The sequence below is a fragment of the Pezoporus occidentalis genome, unplaced genomic scaffold (genome assembly GCF_034315485.1).
Source record: "Pezoporus occidentalis ecotype Australia unplaced genomic scaffold, CSIRO_AGI_Poc_V1 ctg49, whole genome shotgun sequence".
NCBI classification, from domain to species: domain Eukaryota; kingdom Metazoa; phylum Chordata; class Aves; order Psittaciformes; family Psittacidae; genus Pezoporus; species Pezoporus occidentalis.
In genome coordinates this window covers 4,172,021-4,189,006 of record NW_026915824.1, presented here as the reverse complement: position 1 = coordinate 4,189,006, position 16,986 = coordinate 4,172,021, and the positions used below count along the sequence as shown (strand labels likewise).

At 44.8% G+C, this 16,986-nt stretch overlaps 1 protein-coding gene across 5 annotated transcripts in view; it reads right to left on the bottom strand.

Annotated features, from left to right (window-relative positions):
- Positions 1-8,338: 8,338 nt before the first annotated feature.
- The window catches only part of EMCN (endomucin), a 434,433-nt gene continuing 425,785 nt past the window's right edge, over positions 8,339-16,986 (bottom strand). For 2 of the 5 annotated variants that reach the window (XM_062636733.1, XM_062636732.1), the window contains exons 11-12: positions 11,211-11,273; positions 8,339-10,062 (exon numbers count right to left, since the gene is read on the bottom strand). In XM_062636733.1, coding sequence (XP_062492717.1) covers positions 11,215-11,273 — 59 coding nt within the window. In that variant the 3' untranslated portion in view covers positions 8,339-10,062; positions 11,211-11,214. Of the gene's footprint in view, positions 10,063-11,210; positions 11,274-14,107; positions 14,353-16,986 lie in introns of those variants that run through there. The other 3 variants (XM_062636731.1, XM_062636730.1, XM_062636729.1) reach the window with 3 other exon arrangements.

The following is a 16,986-nucleotide window of genomic DNA, read 5'->3' as shown; positions in this document are numbered from 1 at the left end:
CCTACCCAGGAGGATGACCAACGCAGCAAAAGCCATTCCCATTTTGGAGCTATCTCCAAGGCTGCTTGGCACAGAAACCAGACCTGGAAAATCACTGCTGTGAGTTCATCAGCGCACTGGTCTGCCCACTGGTCCTCACTGCTTTGTGCTGCCTGATGGAAACCACACTTGCTACTGGCATCCCAGCATCACACCAGTGTTAGGGTGGCAAACAAGGGAGGGTTGTGCCACTCTGCTGCTTTTGCAAAGGCTGATGGAATTCCTTGCTGGTGTTTCCTCTCTCAATGAGAGCGTATGTGCTAGGCATCCCCATTGTTCATGTTGCAGAGTCTTTTCTAATGACCTGCAGGAGCAGCTCACGGGCTGGGAGAACCTGAATTCACCTACCTGCAACACCAGCCAAACCAAACAGCACTGTTTTTACAGCACATATAGTGATGAATGTCAACCTCCTGGTGGTCTCTGCCTGCAAAGATGAAATACTGCTGGCAGCACGGGCTGTGCATGACAAAGGGCAAAGATTGTTATTCTTCCTTGTTAAAGTCTCACAAAGTAATAGGCAAGAAGGATGTGAGTCGTTGAAGTAGCTCAGCCTCCATCCGTACCTTCAAGGCATTTCAAGGAGGCTGTACAGCAGGTAGCTGGAAGCAATGCTGCCTAAAGTCAGAGAAACAGCTGCTGTTCCCTGCAGTGTGGTGGAACAGAGGCAAGAAACTGTTGTGCTGTCGAGTGTCTAGAAGTCTGTTTGGGTTTGGTACAGAAAAGACACCCCAGTGTAACCAGAGGTGATGTTCTTACAGAGCATTACCTTACTATGCAGGTATTAAAATGCATTATGAAAAGGCATTGGCTGGCCAAACCAGCTTTTGCTTCCTAGCGTTCCGCTGGTGTCCCACATGAGCCAAGTCCTCTCTGTCTGGGTGTGGATATGTCTGGGACACTGAGCTGCTTTTGTACTGCTCCTTCTGCAAGAGAAGCTCATGTTCATTTCCCGGAGCATAAAACTAAGCCACTTTAGCTTTCCTAATGATCTGGGCTCCCCTGCTGCGCCAGCTTCAGCACCAGTACCCAGGCCTGTGCCTTGCTGCCAGCACACTATTCCTGGGAGCCAGTCTGGTCTGTGATAAAACCAGTGTGGTGCTGTGTCCTCCCTCCCCACTGCCTGCTGGAAAACAGCGGGGTGGCTGGTTTGTGACTATCAAAAGTAAAAGCAGAGGTTACTGAACCCACATCCTTTGTGTCGTGATTCAGAGGCTGGCCAGAGGAACTGCTAACATGGCAAGACAGTGATAGCTAAGTTCCTTTTGAGGAGAAAAGAGAGCAGAAAGGGGCAGGCAAGGCATAGTATCCATTTAACCCAGACCATCGTGACCCATCCTACTTTGTCTGAAGTTCTCCTGTTTCTAGCACCCTCCTGCACATTTGCAGGAGCAAAGGCAATGCCCCACCAAGAGCTGCATCAGAACCACACCAAAAATACCAGCAGCTAAACCCACATACACATAGCAAATAAATAAATACCAGGGTTCCCACATAGCTCACTTCTGTCCTGTGGGATCCATTCTCCCTGTAGTGCCTCTTTGGCTCTGGGCTCAGTTTAGCAGGGAAGGCAATGCCAGATTTTCCAGCTAAGCCAGCCCAGGGCTGCCTCATGTCCCAGTAACCTCTTTATCTGTATGAAGTGTCTGAGGTTGATTTTCTTCCTGACATACCTGGTATTTTGTGTCACTTCAGAGTATTGCTTAACACAACACACATAATTAAGAAAATTAACCTGTCCAAGAGCTGAGAGCTGACATGCTGCAGGCTCATCTGTCAGGGGGTTTGGGCTATCGTTACCTAATGACATGGGGACATGTTTTCTCCATGCAGGCTCACAGAGGCTGTCAGAAACCACTTCGTTATTAGCTCTCTCGAAGGAGAGGGAAGACTCGCACCAGAAGGCTGCGCTGTTTCTCTGGCACTTTGTTACGTTGTGCTGGAAATTGCAAGTCAGCGTAACAAAAAATAGGCCAGTTTTAATTAATACGGGAGATGAGCACAAATGGCACAGGGGCTTCTTGGTGCTGTGGGTCTCGTCTCATACTGGCTCTTGCCCCAGCAATAGGGCAGTGATGATCGGAGGTGGTGAGGGGCAGTTCAGGCAGGTGATGCAACAAGTTTGTCTGCCAAATATTTCTGGTAAGGCAGCTGCTGGCAAACAGCACCAGGTGAGACACTATTGCCCCACCATGTGGGGTGAGCAATTTGGAGGGGAAAAGCTAACATTATCACAATATTATCCTCCAAAAGATGACCAGCAGTTGTAACTGCCCTTGATTTCCATTTCATTTGCAGGACTTGAGGAGGGCTGAAATGTGTTTTCCTGGGCATTAAAACTGCCAAGCAAAGCAAGAGCAGGTTTAATACTGCATGTGGCTTGGTGAGCTGCTGTCCCTGTCCCCACCACAGACACACACCATGCTTTGGCAACGTGATGTGCTTTTGTTCTCATTTCCCCCCTCCTCAGTAACATGGGGATAATATCACTAATTTTCAATTACAAAACACAGACTCAAGTATTAAGGTGCTGCATTCGAAACGGAGCTTTGAAAGCCTAGAAATTGTTTTATCCATAATAGGGTTTTGTCTTCCCTGAACACCATCTCGAGTACCTGGAACTCTCACACCAGTAATTATGTCCATTAATTTTTCCTTATTTTGCTCCATCAGATATCCTGTTTATATTCTACACTAAATCCTGCTGCTTCCAAAACCCTTGGGCAAAAAAGCTAATTTTATATGTCAGACCATGCTCTGGGAAATAAAAACCATATGCGCCTAATGAGTGAGGCTCAGCTATAGTTAGTGCATTGCCTTTGCATTGCAGCTGAATCCTAATGATCATGTTCCCAAAACCGGCACAGTAAGCCAGCTGGTTAGGTGCTCTCATTTAATGAAAAAGGAAAAAAAAAAGGAATATTTTATATCAAATGTTTCTGGATCTAGAAGTCCCCTTCATCCTGCAATCCACAGCAACCCTCTGAAAGGTGTGGTTTGTCACATAAGTCTTTTGCAAGTACAAGAAAACAAGGATCCTTCTCTCCCCTTTGCAAATCACACCTTTGCCTTGCAATGGCTCCTGCCCTTCTGTCCTTCAGAGGGTCTGGGATATTATAGGATGACCTGATGTAGCTCAAGAAAACACATCAGGCCACAAGCTCTGGTTTTATTCTACCAGAGGATGCATGAGTATGTAAATACACACCCTTTTGCCCCAAGGCAACCCCGCTGACTATTTATGTGGCAGGATTTCTCCTCCTTATACTTTTAACAATCTGTGTAAGGGCAGAAAGCTGAGTGTGTGGTCAAAAATGTCACATACCTGACCCAGTCCTGCTGTGCCTAGATGGTCAGCAGCGAGCAAAGCCACCCTGAGAAAGGCAGGGCTCTATTTCCCAGCCTACAAATGGCACCGAGATGAGTTCAGCGCAAGCTTCTTCATCCTCCAGTGTATGGTGCATATCCCACCAAAGGCAACCCCTGAACAGGTCATGCCATCAGTGACCTGCAGGCACAGGAAAACTGTTTCTTGGAAACTTTGAAAGCCCAGAGCAGTGAGACAGTGTATTTCCACTATTCATTCATCAAAAGCCATCCATTACTTTTGCTCCTAAGACACTGCTTGGAGGAGGAGGTGAACTCCCCTCCGCCTGCTGCTCCTTCAACATTGCTCCACTTTGGGGAACAGAAATCCACCACCTTCCCTCTGCCATGCGACTGCTTCAGGCCAGCAAAACTTCAAAAACTACTAAAATACTTTTTAAAAATAAGTTTAAATAACAATGAGCTTTGGGAAACCATTTGAGGAGGCAAGCGCCATTCTAGATTGCATCTCTTACAGGTTTCAAGGCTGGGTACAACAAGCAAACAGTTGGGCTTCAAACTTTTAACAGTTTAAAATGGAGCCTTTAACTGTATTTTGTAGGTACAGAGCTGGGTGATAGCTGTGTGGAGAGGGCCAGATGGTGCCTGTCCCACATAGCTCTTCTAGGTATGCAGATGCTTTCACAGCTGTGCAAGGGCAGTGAGTACAGCCTGGAGAGGTGAGGGTGCCTCCCCCCCTTGTAGTGCTGGGATTTATTCAAAGAGGGCAAAGGCAGACCAGCTGAGGGAGCAGCTGAAAGCAGCAGCACCTCTCTAAAGAGAAGAAAGGCAGCTACAGGATGATAATAGTTTTTCCCCCGACCTGCTGTAGTTGCTCAGTGAGACACACCACCCCTGTGCACCAGGGACCAGGCACGGAGATGTGCTCAAATACTGTACAACCCCCCAGCAAAACCCTCCTCCCACTGTTCAGCCTTCCTGCTCCTGAGCCAGCAGCCAAGCCTGGGCAACTGAAGGCAGCCTGAGCTCATCCAGCTTTTTGGAGGATAGAAGACACCCCAAAGCCTCCATCCTTTGCAAACGGCAGCATTCACTACCTGAGATGAAGGTGCAAACCAGACCCAGCAACAAGAAACCTACCTGGGAGGGAGGGAGGGAGGGAGGACAGAGCACGGGGATGAATTTCCTTGGTGATCACAGTGGCAGCACCTGAAAGAAATTGTTGGGGTGATGGGGACACATGTGCCTCGGGGTCAGCTCCCCTGTGGGGTGCTTCTCCTAGCCCCTTTACCAAGCACACTATGGCACAAGAGCGTGAAACCTTCCCGTGGCTTGCAAAGCACCCAGCTTTGTCAACACAAAAGGAGTAGCCTGGTTCACTTCCAGGTCCCATTTTATCTCCATCTCCTGGAGGTCCAGACCAGGCCCCTCGAGCAGAGTGTTGAACAGCATAATGTTAAGTCATTGCTGTCCATGTCTGCAGGGAATGCCCACAGATTTTGGGATACAGGAAAGGGACCTGGGAAGGATGCAGGAAGCAAGCCCATGAAGTCCAGGACAGCTGAGCTGCCATGGGCAGCCACATTGAGTTTGTACCTACAGGATGCTTTCCTTGCCAATCCTGCTGTGAGCAGGGGCTCTGGCTAAGCTGGCAGGAGCATTTACAGTTTCCTGTAGCTCACCTTTGGGATTTGACCTGCACATCGGGGCAGCCCCAATGCTCAGCCCTCTCTGTGCAGAGCAGCTGCAACAAGCACCTGCAATCACCTGCCCTTTGCATGGTGTGTGTGCTTCATTTAACAGAGGAGAGCTGTTAAATCCCAGGTGAAATGCCTCCCTGTAATCACTTTTTTGATAGTGGCAGCTCCTTACCGAGGTCCCTGGCACCAAGTCTTCTTTAGGAAGGTGTGTGTGGGGTTCATGAAAATAGGACTGAAAGTATCTATCTGAGTGTGATCAAAATGGCTGGCTTGGGGCACATCCTGACCCACAGCAAACAGTCTGAGGACAGAAGGTCAGAGACAGTTTTGTCTCTCCCATGGGCTTTCCTTGGGGTGGATGCAAGCAGCAGAGTTCAGCTCTGGCTCTGAACTCCCCCAGCTGTGCTGGTTTCATTTGCCATACCCTTCCTCATGCTTCCTCCTCACTTCACCAGCTAAATTCAGGCAAGGGGCTCGTACGCATAAAACCCGTTGAAAATAAAGCTTACAAGTCCAAGAGCCAGAAGAGGCTTGAAGTGCAAAGCCGGCAGCCCCTGAAGAGCTGCGGGGACCATCCAATCCATCTGGTGCTCCTGGGTGCACAGGAAATAGGCTTTTGACCAGTTCATACCATGGTGCATGCGAAACGCTCAATTATGGTTGCTTAGAAAAGCCAGATGATCTCCTGGAGCCGGGCACTGACAGCCACGCCGTCTCCGCAGCGTTCTGCACGGCTGAGTTTGTGCTGGCTTATTCTGTGCTGCTCTGTGCTGCCTGTAATTGCATTGCATTTTAATTGTTTAGCGTCGTCAGAACTTCAGCCCCGGGGGCAGCGGAGGTGGTGAGAGCTCAACACATCAAACTGCTACCCAAAGAGCAAGCAGACAAAAAGCAGAGCGGGGAGGGAGAGGGGGAGACAAATGAGCCACATTCATTAGAAGAATAGCAACCCTGACCCGGGGAAGTGTCCTACTGATGTAATAAGAAAGCTGAAAGTTGTTAATAATAATGAAGAGCACAATAACACAGTTCCTTTTCTATCAGAAAGCGCCTCATCTGGAAAGAATTAATGCACTGTGGAAAGCAGAGATGGAAACCAGAAAAGTGCTCCTTGCCCACACAGCCTGCTTTCCCTCCCAGCTTTATTTAGTGGGTTGTTGGTGGGGGTGAGCGCTGTAGTCTCACTGTTTAGTGTTGTTCCCTTGAGTGCTGTGATGTGGCCCCAAAATCTGGCAACTCCACCACAGAAGCCCTGCTGTGTGAGGCAGTGAGGCACGCTTCCCCACAGGCAGGCTTGCCTTTCACCCTTGGCCAGACACTGCTCCTTTAGCTTCCCCAGAAGATGCTGCAGGTTCAAATCCCTAGGGCAGGTTTTGAAGCAAAGAGCCCTTTGCAGGCTGTCCCATTCCCAGCTGGCACACTGCAGGAGCTTTGGCCTCAAATGTCAAACTCTGGAGAACCTGGAGCTGCTAAACGTCCTTAGGGTACAACAGATCTTTCCAGGGAACAGGTATGCAATGTGGAAGCCACAAGAGGAAGAGTGGCCCGCGGGTCTTTCTCCTGGCAACCTGCAAAGCCATGGGCAGATAAGATCTCAGAATCATAGAACGGTTTGGGTTGGAAGAGACCTTTAAAGGTCATCTAGTCCAGCCCTCAAGATGAAGGCAAACAGACATCAACAGGCATAGCTGGCACTGCCAGCAATGAGGATGCTGGTGGCAGCAGAGAGGTTTCTGGCCTTGGCAGCAGTGCAGCCTTTTAGGGAAGTGCCTCTGCCTCAGGTCTTCACACAGGGGAGTGTGCACGGTAGACACAAAGGAGCCGAGAAGATCCTTCAGCTGTCTATGCTGAGTATTGTGAAGGTATTGGCATTTCGTGTCAGCTGCATTCACCAGGGTTAATTAAAGCTTGTGTTTTATAGATTGCCCTCAGCCATAAACTGAAAAGCTGCCTCAGTTGGCAATCAATAGAGTAACCTTTAAGCTCATTTATTTTATTAGATATAGAGTCCTAATTTGAAGAGATTGAGGAGCCATAATTAATGGTGCCAGAGAGGTCCTGAGATGTATGTTTAAAGCTTCCCAAGGAAATCACTTTGCCCATAGGTGCAGTGTGCTGGAATTGGCTGGTGCACTAGAGCACAGCAGTGAGGCTGGGGATGCTCCAGTGGGTGAGCTCCAGGAAATGGTCTAGCACCACAGAAATCCAACAGCAATTCAATAGCCAGCACACTGTATTTCTCCCTCACCCCGAAACTGAAGGGCAGGCTGTGAAAAGCAATGTTGCCACCATGAGGCACAGCAGAAAAGCCAGATTCTAGGGTCAGCAGATGGCTGCTGGCAACTGAGGCATTCCAGAGATGCTGCAAACACCCTTCCCATCCCAAGCCAGAGAGACTTAAGCCTCCCTTTGGGTCTACTGTGTGCTGGTGTGCAGTGAAATGTTTTTTCCCTCTTCAGTGGGGTGGATTCGCTCCAAAACCACAAAAGCCTTTGAGGGTTTTGGGGGGTGCAGTATCATGACGGAGGTGCTGCTTCCCATTGCAGCAGCCTGCCATGAGCAGTGTGGCTTTCCCACATCAAGCAGATGGCCCCTAGAAATATTTTCTATTCGAGCACCTTTCTGAGCAGTGCCATAAGTAACTGATGCCAAAAGTTCTGTCTTCCTAGCATTTAATCTAAATCTACCCTCTTTCATCTTGAAGACATTACCCCTTGTCCTGATCAAATAATGATAATGATTAAAGTAGATGTTTTTCTAGTATTTATTTTCTTATGCGAGTCAAATAAGGTGCTTGATTCAGCATCTTAGAATAGGAAGCCAATAGTCAATACATTGAACCACACCTGTTTTTTGGTTTTTTTTTGGTTGTTTTCTTTAGTGCCCACTCACACAAACCAGACACTTTGAGACACATTTCCCAGCCTTCCAATAAGAGCTTGGTTGTCTGCCATGTCCCTTGTCATGAAGAGCCCAAACATCTTGCCCTATTTTGCTGTTCAGTCTTCCAGTACCAAGATTTGCAACAAGCCCCGCTCTCTCCCCATCAACTCTTGTAACAAGGAGGAGATTTCTGTACTCTACATGCCTTCTGCACAGTCTCATGCTCCCCCTGCCACCACCATGCCCAGAATATCCGATGCCTGCACTCTAGGCTCACTGTAGAGTTCAGCTCACTCTGTGCTACAGGAATGAACAGTAATGAACAATAGTTGTATTGGATACGGGTAATTAATTGCATTTCTGCAAAGAGAAAAAGAAGAGCCTCTTAATAAAGAGAATAACTTTTAATAGGCAGCTAATTATTTGTTTTTCCTTGACACATCATGGTAATTTCAGAACAAATTTTGCACAAACATATATATATATTTCATAATCTCTGGTTTTGTTTTTTTTTTTCTGGTGTCCTTTCAGTGTGATGCAACATGCTACAAATGACTTTTCTGACTTTTTGATATCAACATGAAAGTCCACAATGATTCCTTTTTTCATAGGAAACTTCAGCAATCAGGAATCTGAATAGTTGTAGATGCCAACTTGTCTATTTTAAATGGCCTGACCTCCCCAAAGTAGGCATCCAAGAGTCCTCTGCTCCTGAGCAACCCAAGTGATCCAGGAATACCTGAATGAACCACATAAATTCAGCTGCAGCATGAGGACACTTGTTGGTTCCCCGTCCTTCACAGGGCTTCATCTAAGGTTTCTCTTGGTGCCACTAAGACAGAGGATTATTAGACCCATCAAAGTGGAAATTAGAGCAACTGTCAAGCGCAGGGAAATGAACACTTTTCAGCTTTGTGTATAAACATGGACTAACAAATCTGCTCAATCTCTTACACGCTGCCAGGTAGGCTTTATTATTTCAGAAAGGGGAATTGAAGAGAGAAGCTCCTCAAAAACGTTGGATCAATAGGCATCAAAACTTAGATTGTTGTTCTGGCTCTTGGTCCTGCACTTACACCACCAGCTATCTTCTTTCCATTTGTCAATTAAACAGTGGAGGTTTAGCACACTACCAGAGTCAGTGGATGAAGACTAAGCAGATGCTCACAGTAATACATTTTTCAAACATTTATAGTTCTAGAAAAGTAGGATACATGCAGGTAGAAGCACTACTTGATATTCTTGAATTGCCAGCTCAGTACAAATTAAGAGTCTGTAATCAGCACTTGAAACCCTCTTCAAACTTCCAGAATTATTCAATAACCAGCAGGAATCCCATGCATGACTCAGAACAGGGGGGAGAAGGTTCATCTGTAAAACTACTTATCATGCTGGTCCCTATCCTGCACCCCAGGCTATATAGGAGACATATTTATAGCACACATAATGCAATTAGCCAAGGAACAGGTGAAAATAGACTATGTTGCCTGCTACATTACAAGGATCATATTCAGTAATTTACAGAGCTTGAAAGCGCCTCAGTGCAAGGTATATGCCCCCCTTCACAGGATAAAGCACGCACATAAGCGTTTCACCCAGACATCCCATCCTGTAAACATTTATGACAAGCAAAGTGTGTGCTACAGGGAGGAGTCTCATGGAAATCACTGAACTAATTTTCATAGTGGCAATTTGCCCAGTACTGTTTCAAGGGTCAGGCCCTGCTTGTATTTTGCTACATACAATTAAAAGAACCTTATTTACCATAAGAAGTTCAACAAAGTATGCTAACATATTCCTTCCTGTATGTGCAGAAAACATTTTTAGTAACTGCTATGCAAACACCACCCGATTTTTACATTCTCTTCAACCTTCTTGAAAGTTTTCCTGCTTTTAGTATATATGAAAACAATAAATACATGATATACCAGCTATTAAGCCATCAAAAAATTACGTGTCATTCCAGAAGGAACAGGAGGCACTTGAGATTTAGAAGTCAAGAGCTGGTCATTAATGCAAATGTCCTGCATGGCAAAAAACTTCAGCCGCTCCACATTTCCTGCAACTTTGGTGAGATGTTCCTGCATATTGTGATAAACAAGGTTGCTTCACTCTGAAACGACAACAGTGTCTCAAGTTTATTATTCCAGGTAAGGTTGTTCAGGAAGAGCAAACGGAAATAAGGAGTAAATCCACTGTCTGGGACATTGTCCTGCATCTGCACAAACAGAACCACCTCTGGGTTTTCAGTAATGTAGGCAAAATTGCATTCTGCTGTTCTAGCTCAAGGGACAAAGAAGGTTATTTTGTCCTTACTGTTGGCATCAGGAAAGCTCTGTTTGTACGTCCTGGGGGAAATGAGAACAGGCCAAAACCATTCAAACTTGTTTTGCAAAAGGGTTTCTCCACATTTCTGGTTAACCAGATCTCTCTCAGGAGAGGGCAATGGGACCTGTTCTGAAGGAGCTTCATCCTACAGCAATGGTGGAAGGCTGGTCAACCTCACATATGCTCTGACACCCAATTCCTCAGACCATTCTTCTCCTCTACCTCCCTGCTCTACCCTGGTCACACAGGGCATTTCCCACAGCCACTTCCTTCTCCCACTGTCAGCAAATGATCCCATTTGCCCACAAATGAGAGAAGCAACTCTGTAAGAGTGGAGATTGTGGTGCCAGTGCCCACATCACAAACCATGGGTTTCAGAGGAGCTTGGGGAGAGTCTCTGCCCTCACACATACTGCCTAACACTTGCCAGTTTTGCGTGTTAGCCACGAAGGATTTCAAGCCATAATAAAATACCTCAATGAAAGTGCTTGCTTTTGCATGATGTGGAACAGACACAGATTTGTCATGAAAACAAAGGAGCCGAACTCTTCTGGGTACCATGTTCCTTTTTTTATAGGCAGCAGTCTTTAAAAATCTCTCACTTCTCACACAAACAAAATGAATATTCACCTAGGGAATTACAGTCAGAAATGCTGAGCAGCTAAAGCCAAATGCTGTGCCTATAAAAATCTGCCTTGGTGAGGTTGCAGCTTCTTCAGTCCCTCCATTTACCTGGGACTGTTGGTGATGCTGTGTTCAAGCTAAGCTTTGTTTAAGCTGTTGCTCCTTGAGGATGCTGCCAGCTGAAGTCATTACTGTTTTTGTTTTGCGTTTTTAACCCTTTTGTTTAGTTACATGGCACAATACTGAAACTGTTAGCGAGATTAACACACACTAATGTTACAAGACACAAGACAGAAGCAATAAACTTACGTGTTTATTGTTGAGATGTGAAAAGTTGCCGAGTTTTATTCTTCCCATGAGATGAGTGCTCTCCTAAGAAACAGAAAATATGTTTGCATCAGTTAAACATGCAAAGACAAAAGGACAAATGAGTCCAGCATCACTGACACATCACTGACCACTGCACAAATTGGCCAGTCTCCTTGTCAGATTGACTTAACCAGCAAAAACTGTCCACAGAATAGATTTTTACTACTCCCTCTGTGTTTTACATCTTATTTCCCCTATGGTTTGCTCTCATAGGGTAGGGTACTACCACAAAGTATTTCCAAGGCAGGTCGCAAGGGCTTAGAAAAGGCATCAGACTTTAGTTAATGTCTAACTATGATTAGGACATTAAATGATAAAAAGATACAACTATAAAACTATTTTTTGTTGGTATCACTGGCAGCAGCTCAGTTCCTCCAGAGAAGGAAAATGAACTTTTAACATGTTCAGTCAGGGATTACACACAGGTCTCACTGCCCCTTCCCTGCAGAACCAGAGCTGCTGCCAGCAGTTATAGGCAGAAAAATAAACCTCCAGATGAGGATGTGTTTACAGTTTTCCTATTCCTAAATGTGTGTCCACAAACAGCAGCTGAGTTTCCTTGTGACAGAGATTCATACATGGAGATGAACAGGGAATGGTGTCCCCAGACTGGACAGAGCCCCATGGAAACAGAGTCTAGTAAAAGCGACTATGTATTAAAAAGCTTGCATATGATCTATTGCTTGGGGTTGAAAACTGTAATAAGGATTATAACAGATTCACTGATTAGGCATTTAAACAATTAGCACTCAAATTAAATAGTTGTGCCCCTGAAGAAAATAGTAGAGACTTGTCAATGGTTTTCACATAGCTTTTTCTGGCAGCAAAAAAGAGCTCTTTGATTTTCAAAGATGAGTAGGAAACTTGGTCTCTAATAATGTTCAGTGAGAAACACTGAAAATCGTTCAACAATAAGATGCTGGAATGGTGTTCACTTCTGCTGTGGTTTAAGTGCTGAACCCAGGACAACTTCCCAAGCGTTCAATTTCAGATAAAATTATTAAAAAACATTATAAATTGTTGCTAAGTTAGAGCTTCAAAAATTCTGGTGATAAATTTTGTCTAGAGAAAAGGAAAACACAAGTCTCCTGTAGATAACCAATGAAACATTTCAACAAGATTTATACAGTTTTGGTAGGTGAAAAGCTTTTGTTAGGTAAAAGTCTTGTTTTGAAAAGCTAAAATAAAATGAACCAGTTTAAATATTGTAGAGTTTTGGACTAACAAAGTAATGAGATTTTCAAGAACACTAATTTATTTTAAAATTTATTATTTATTTCTTCCTTTATTATTTCTTCATTCTTAACTTTTTTACTTTCCTTGTTCAACATGCAGAAGATTTACTAGGGTGTGAAAGGGAGAAATTGGCAAGATTGTTTACAAAAGGGGTAGGAGAAATTAGTTGAGAAATATATTACCATGCAGAAGATAATATTCAATAGTTGCAATAAATATCAATACTTTGTTATCAATTCCACTCTCAGCTCGCTGCTCTGTCTATGCTAGAAATTAGGCAGACTTACATGGAAGACTGATATTTCACACCACAGGAAAACACCACATCTAAGGAGAGGCTCCAGAGCCCACCTAGCTCCCTGGATAATGTCCCATTTATGTCAGTAGGTTTTGGATCAGAGCATGAGGTGGGTGAAGCAGTGCTGGTTCCAGGCAGCAGACTGCTTGAGTGGTACCTGCTGGCAGGTATGGGACAGGAGTGGTGAATTTGCCTTCTTGCAGACCCTGAGCACCCAGACACTCACATGCCCTATCTGATTTCCTGGTGCTGCACACATAATCCCTGGAAAGAGTGAACTGCCACAAACTATTGCTGGGGTCAATGTCCCCCTGTAATATCAGTGACTGTCTGATGATGGCTCAGGGATGCTCAGTGTTGCTTTGCCATTGTGCTCCCAACAGGGCAGGAGCCTGCTAGAATTCTGAAACAAAACCAAGTTATTGCTACCCCACGGCTGCAAATATGTCTGAAGATATTTGCATTATAGGGTCTATGATTGTTAGTACCAACTAACAGTTCAGTGATAAAAAGAGAATGATTATATACTGGAGAAGAAATGGTCATACAGATGCTGTCTGTTCAAGAGAAACAAGGGTAACACAAGGTTTTAGATACAGAGCTGCAGGACGTCTTGAGACTGAGGTATCTGGAATAATTTTGGAGTCTAAAGGCTCAGCAGTTTGATGCTGTACTAAATACCCAGCTGCAACACAAAGAGACAATACAGAAGAATAGTCGGGTTAGTTGCAAGTAGAAAGACATTTTTATTGATCTCAGAATAGCCTTAACTGACAGAAATAAATTCTGAGACTGTAAAAGACCAAACTTGCCCCTAAACCATCACCCACTAAAAACAATGGATTAGACCTTGCTTCCCATAAGGGAAACAAAAACCAAATACTTGTGTTTAGCATTTTGTTAGAACAAACGATATTTTAATCAACTGAAGAAATTATTTCACACCAGAGGATATACACAGTGCCATGGCGGTGTTCAACTGGTCTAGATAGATTGCCTACTTTGAAGCCTTGTCACTGGGAGATATGGTACAGTTATGCAGACTATATATCAACAAGAGCAAAATTTCTGGACAGCAACATCAATGAAAAATTGGCTTTTGTTGATTCTGGGTTATGCATTTAGGAGAGGATGACACAGAAATTCTAGTCTTGTTCATGAGGAGATAAAAGGTATCAGGAGAGACTTGAGAGCTTCTCACAATATAGTTCTACAGCATCTTGCATAAAGCTATTGGTTGATCCAATTTGATAGATGCAATGGCAATACTTTTCTTGATAATGGGCTGAAAATTCATTGCATGTTTGTCTACTTTGATAAGTGCATGTGTGAACTGCAAAAGTGGGAGCCTAAGGGAGCTGGAAAGAAGTATTCGGTGCAGTTAACAAAGCACTGACAACTGCACAGCTGCAAGTGCAACGAGACCCCCTTTACCTGTGGTCCTGCCTCGTGACACCTCTCCTGATGGAGGAGGAGTTGTGGGCTCAGATAGACTGGCAGAGGGCAGTGAGAAGCCAACCTCATATGTATCATGCACTTCTATAAAAACTGAAAGAAATGGTGTACAGTTTGAGAAAGAGGCCTTAGGCAAAATATTTGGAAAACGAAATTAGACTGACACTGACATTGAAGTTTTAGCTGACGAGCAAATCCTTTCAGTAAACCATTTACTCTCCAGTGGTGCACCTGTTGGTTAGGTTTTGTCTGAAATTGAATTGTAAGCATAGGCACCAGGAGGTCTCTAAACATTACTGTCATGTAATACAGACAGATCTCTAGTTAAACTGTCCAATGTACTGCAGCAGGAGGCTGTGATGCCACAGCGGATAAGACAAATTCATGGAAGAGCCACTGAGAGCTGCAAAACACCAATGATACAACCTTTACTCAGGACATCTCAAAGCCACAGACTGCTGGAAGGTTATGGCAGAGGCCACATTACTGGACTTCTTCCTTATTTGCTATCCTTTCCTTCAGATCTTGTGCTAGCAGCCCTCAGTGAGAGGAACCAACCCAGGCACAGCTACAGGTTGGGCAGAGAAGAGATTCAGAGCAGCCCTGCGGAGAAAGACTCGGGATTGCTGGTCGATGAGAAAATGAACATGAGCCAGGTTCAGCATGCTTGCAGCCCAGAAAGCCAACCGTATCCTGGGCTGCATCAAAAGGAGCGTGACCAGCAGCTCGAAGGAGGTGATCCTGCCCCTCTACTCTGCTCTTGTGAGACCTCACCTGGAGTATTGTGTGCAGTTCTGGTGTCCTCAGCATAAAAAGGACATGGAACTGTTGGAACAAGTCCAGAGAAGGGCCACGAGGATGATCAGGGGACTGGAGCACCTCCCATATAAAGACAGGCTGAGGAAGTTGGGGCTGTTCAGCCTGGAGAAGAGAAGGCTGCGTGGAGACCTCATAGCAGCCTTCCAGTATCTGAAGGGGGCCTATAGGGGTGCTGGGGAGGGACTCTTCATTAGGGACTGTAGTGACAGGACAAGGGGTAACGGATTAAAACTTAAACAGGGGAAGTTTAGATTGGATATAAGGAAGAAGTTCTTTACTGTGAGGCTGGTGAGGCACTGGAATGGGTTGCCCAGGGAGGTTGTGAGTGCTCCATCCTTGGCAGTGTTCAAGACCAGGTTGGACAGAGCCTTGGGTGACATGGTTTAGTGTGAGGTGTCCCTGCCCTTGGCAGGGGGGTTGGAACTAGGTGATGTTAAGGTCCTTTCCAACCCTAACTATTCTATGATTCTAGGATTCTATGTGGGGCTACATTGACGCAGGATCTGAGCAGGTACTGCTGGCTTAGATCTTGGTTTCTTAGCTTCAATGAGAAGGTGTTCTAGCAAATACCAAAATACAGCAACGGTCTTTCATATGCAGAGCCTTTCATATGCACAGCCTTTCATGTGGCACCCCTCAAACACTTCTGCCAGGACCCTGATCACCAACTAACCCAAGTAAATTAACAGTCTAGGCATGGGTCCAATCCAGTACACACTGCATGCATCCTTCTCTAAAACGCAGTCATGCTTAAAAAGGATGAGGATGAGGAAGATGTAATAGGAAGAATTTTGTATTCAGGACTCCTGATCCTTCAACATACTTAAGTGCATGGGAAGTAGACTGAGTATACAGATCCTGAGGGCTCTTCAAAGTTAAATGTTAACCAGGAAAGTAATAGCATTACACTGAAAATGCAAGTTTTTCTTCCTAATTAAAATGTCACTTGTGCAGTATTTGATTTGATTTTTCACTTCCACAAATATACTTGTTTCTGACTATTAATGTTGCATCCTGATGCCAGTATTTGCAAATAAGTAATGGGCACATTATTTGTGAATAAGTAATGGACACATATTATATTATTGTGTAGCTGAAATTACAGATTGTATGAAATCAATTTAGAATCTCTGAAACAAACATTTCTTTGTGTCACCTTTGTGGAAGGCTGTTGTATTAATCTCACTATAATTTCCTCTTCCCTCCTCTATTTGATTCAAAATCTGAACATATTATTCAGAATACACATACACTGCAGAGCATGTTGATATCAAAGAGAGTTAATAGGTCATATCACTATGAGTACAGCATGTTTTCCACCTGGCAAAGCCCAGGAAAAGCAAGATATTAGAAAAGCTGGAAGGAAAAGGATAAAAAAAATAGTGTTTGACATAAAAAATAGGTTGTACTGTATCCCAGGTTACACTGTCTGTAACGAAAGAAAAAAAATGAGCTGCACTGCTATTTCACTGTAATATCTGCTGCTGAGAAATTGATCATAAGTGGCAATCTAGTTTGGAGCAAAGAATTAAAGCAAGTTTTTCATAAAATATGATGGCAGAAGCCTATTTTTTATAAAAGTATAAAACTATCTCTACAGACACAGGCATCTAAATGTCTAGTTTTACCATGCTCAACTGAAAGAAAGAGGGCTGTGTTACAGATGTTGGAGAACAGCACTGCGTGGGACTCAGCAGCTGAATGCACTGGGTGGGTTTGGTATGTGCCACTGGTCCAGCATCTGCGACGTGCTACAGTGCTCCCCTGCCACACACTTAACCCATGCTCCTGCAAACTGGTCCTCACCACTGTCAGCAGGACAGAAGGATCTGTACAATTCACCATGGCAGAGGGAGAGCGTATGGACGGGTTCAGGTGAAGGATAGGAAGGCAATTGCTGCTGAACTG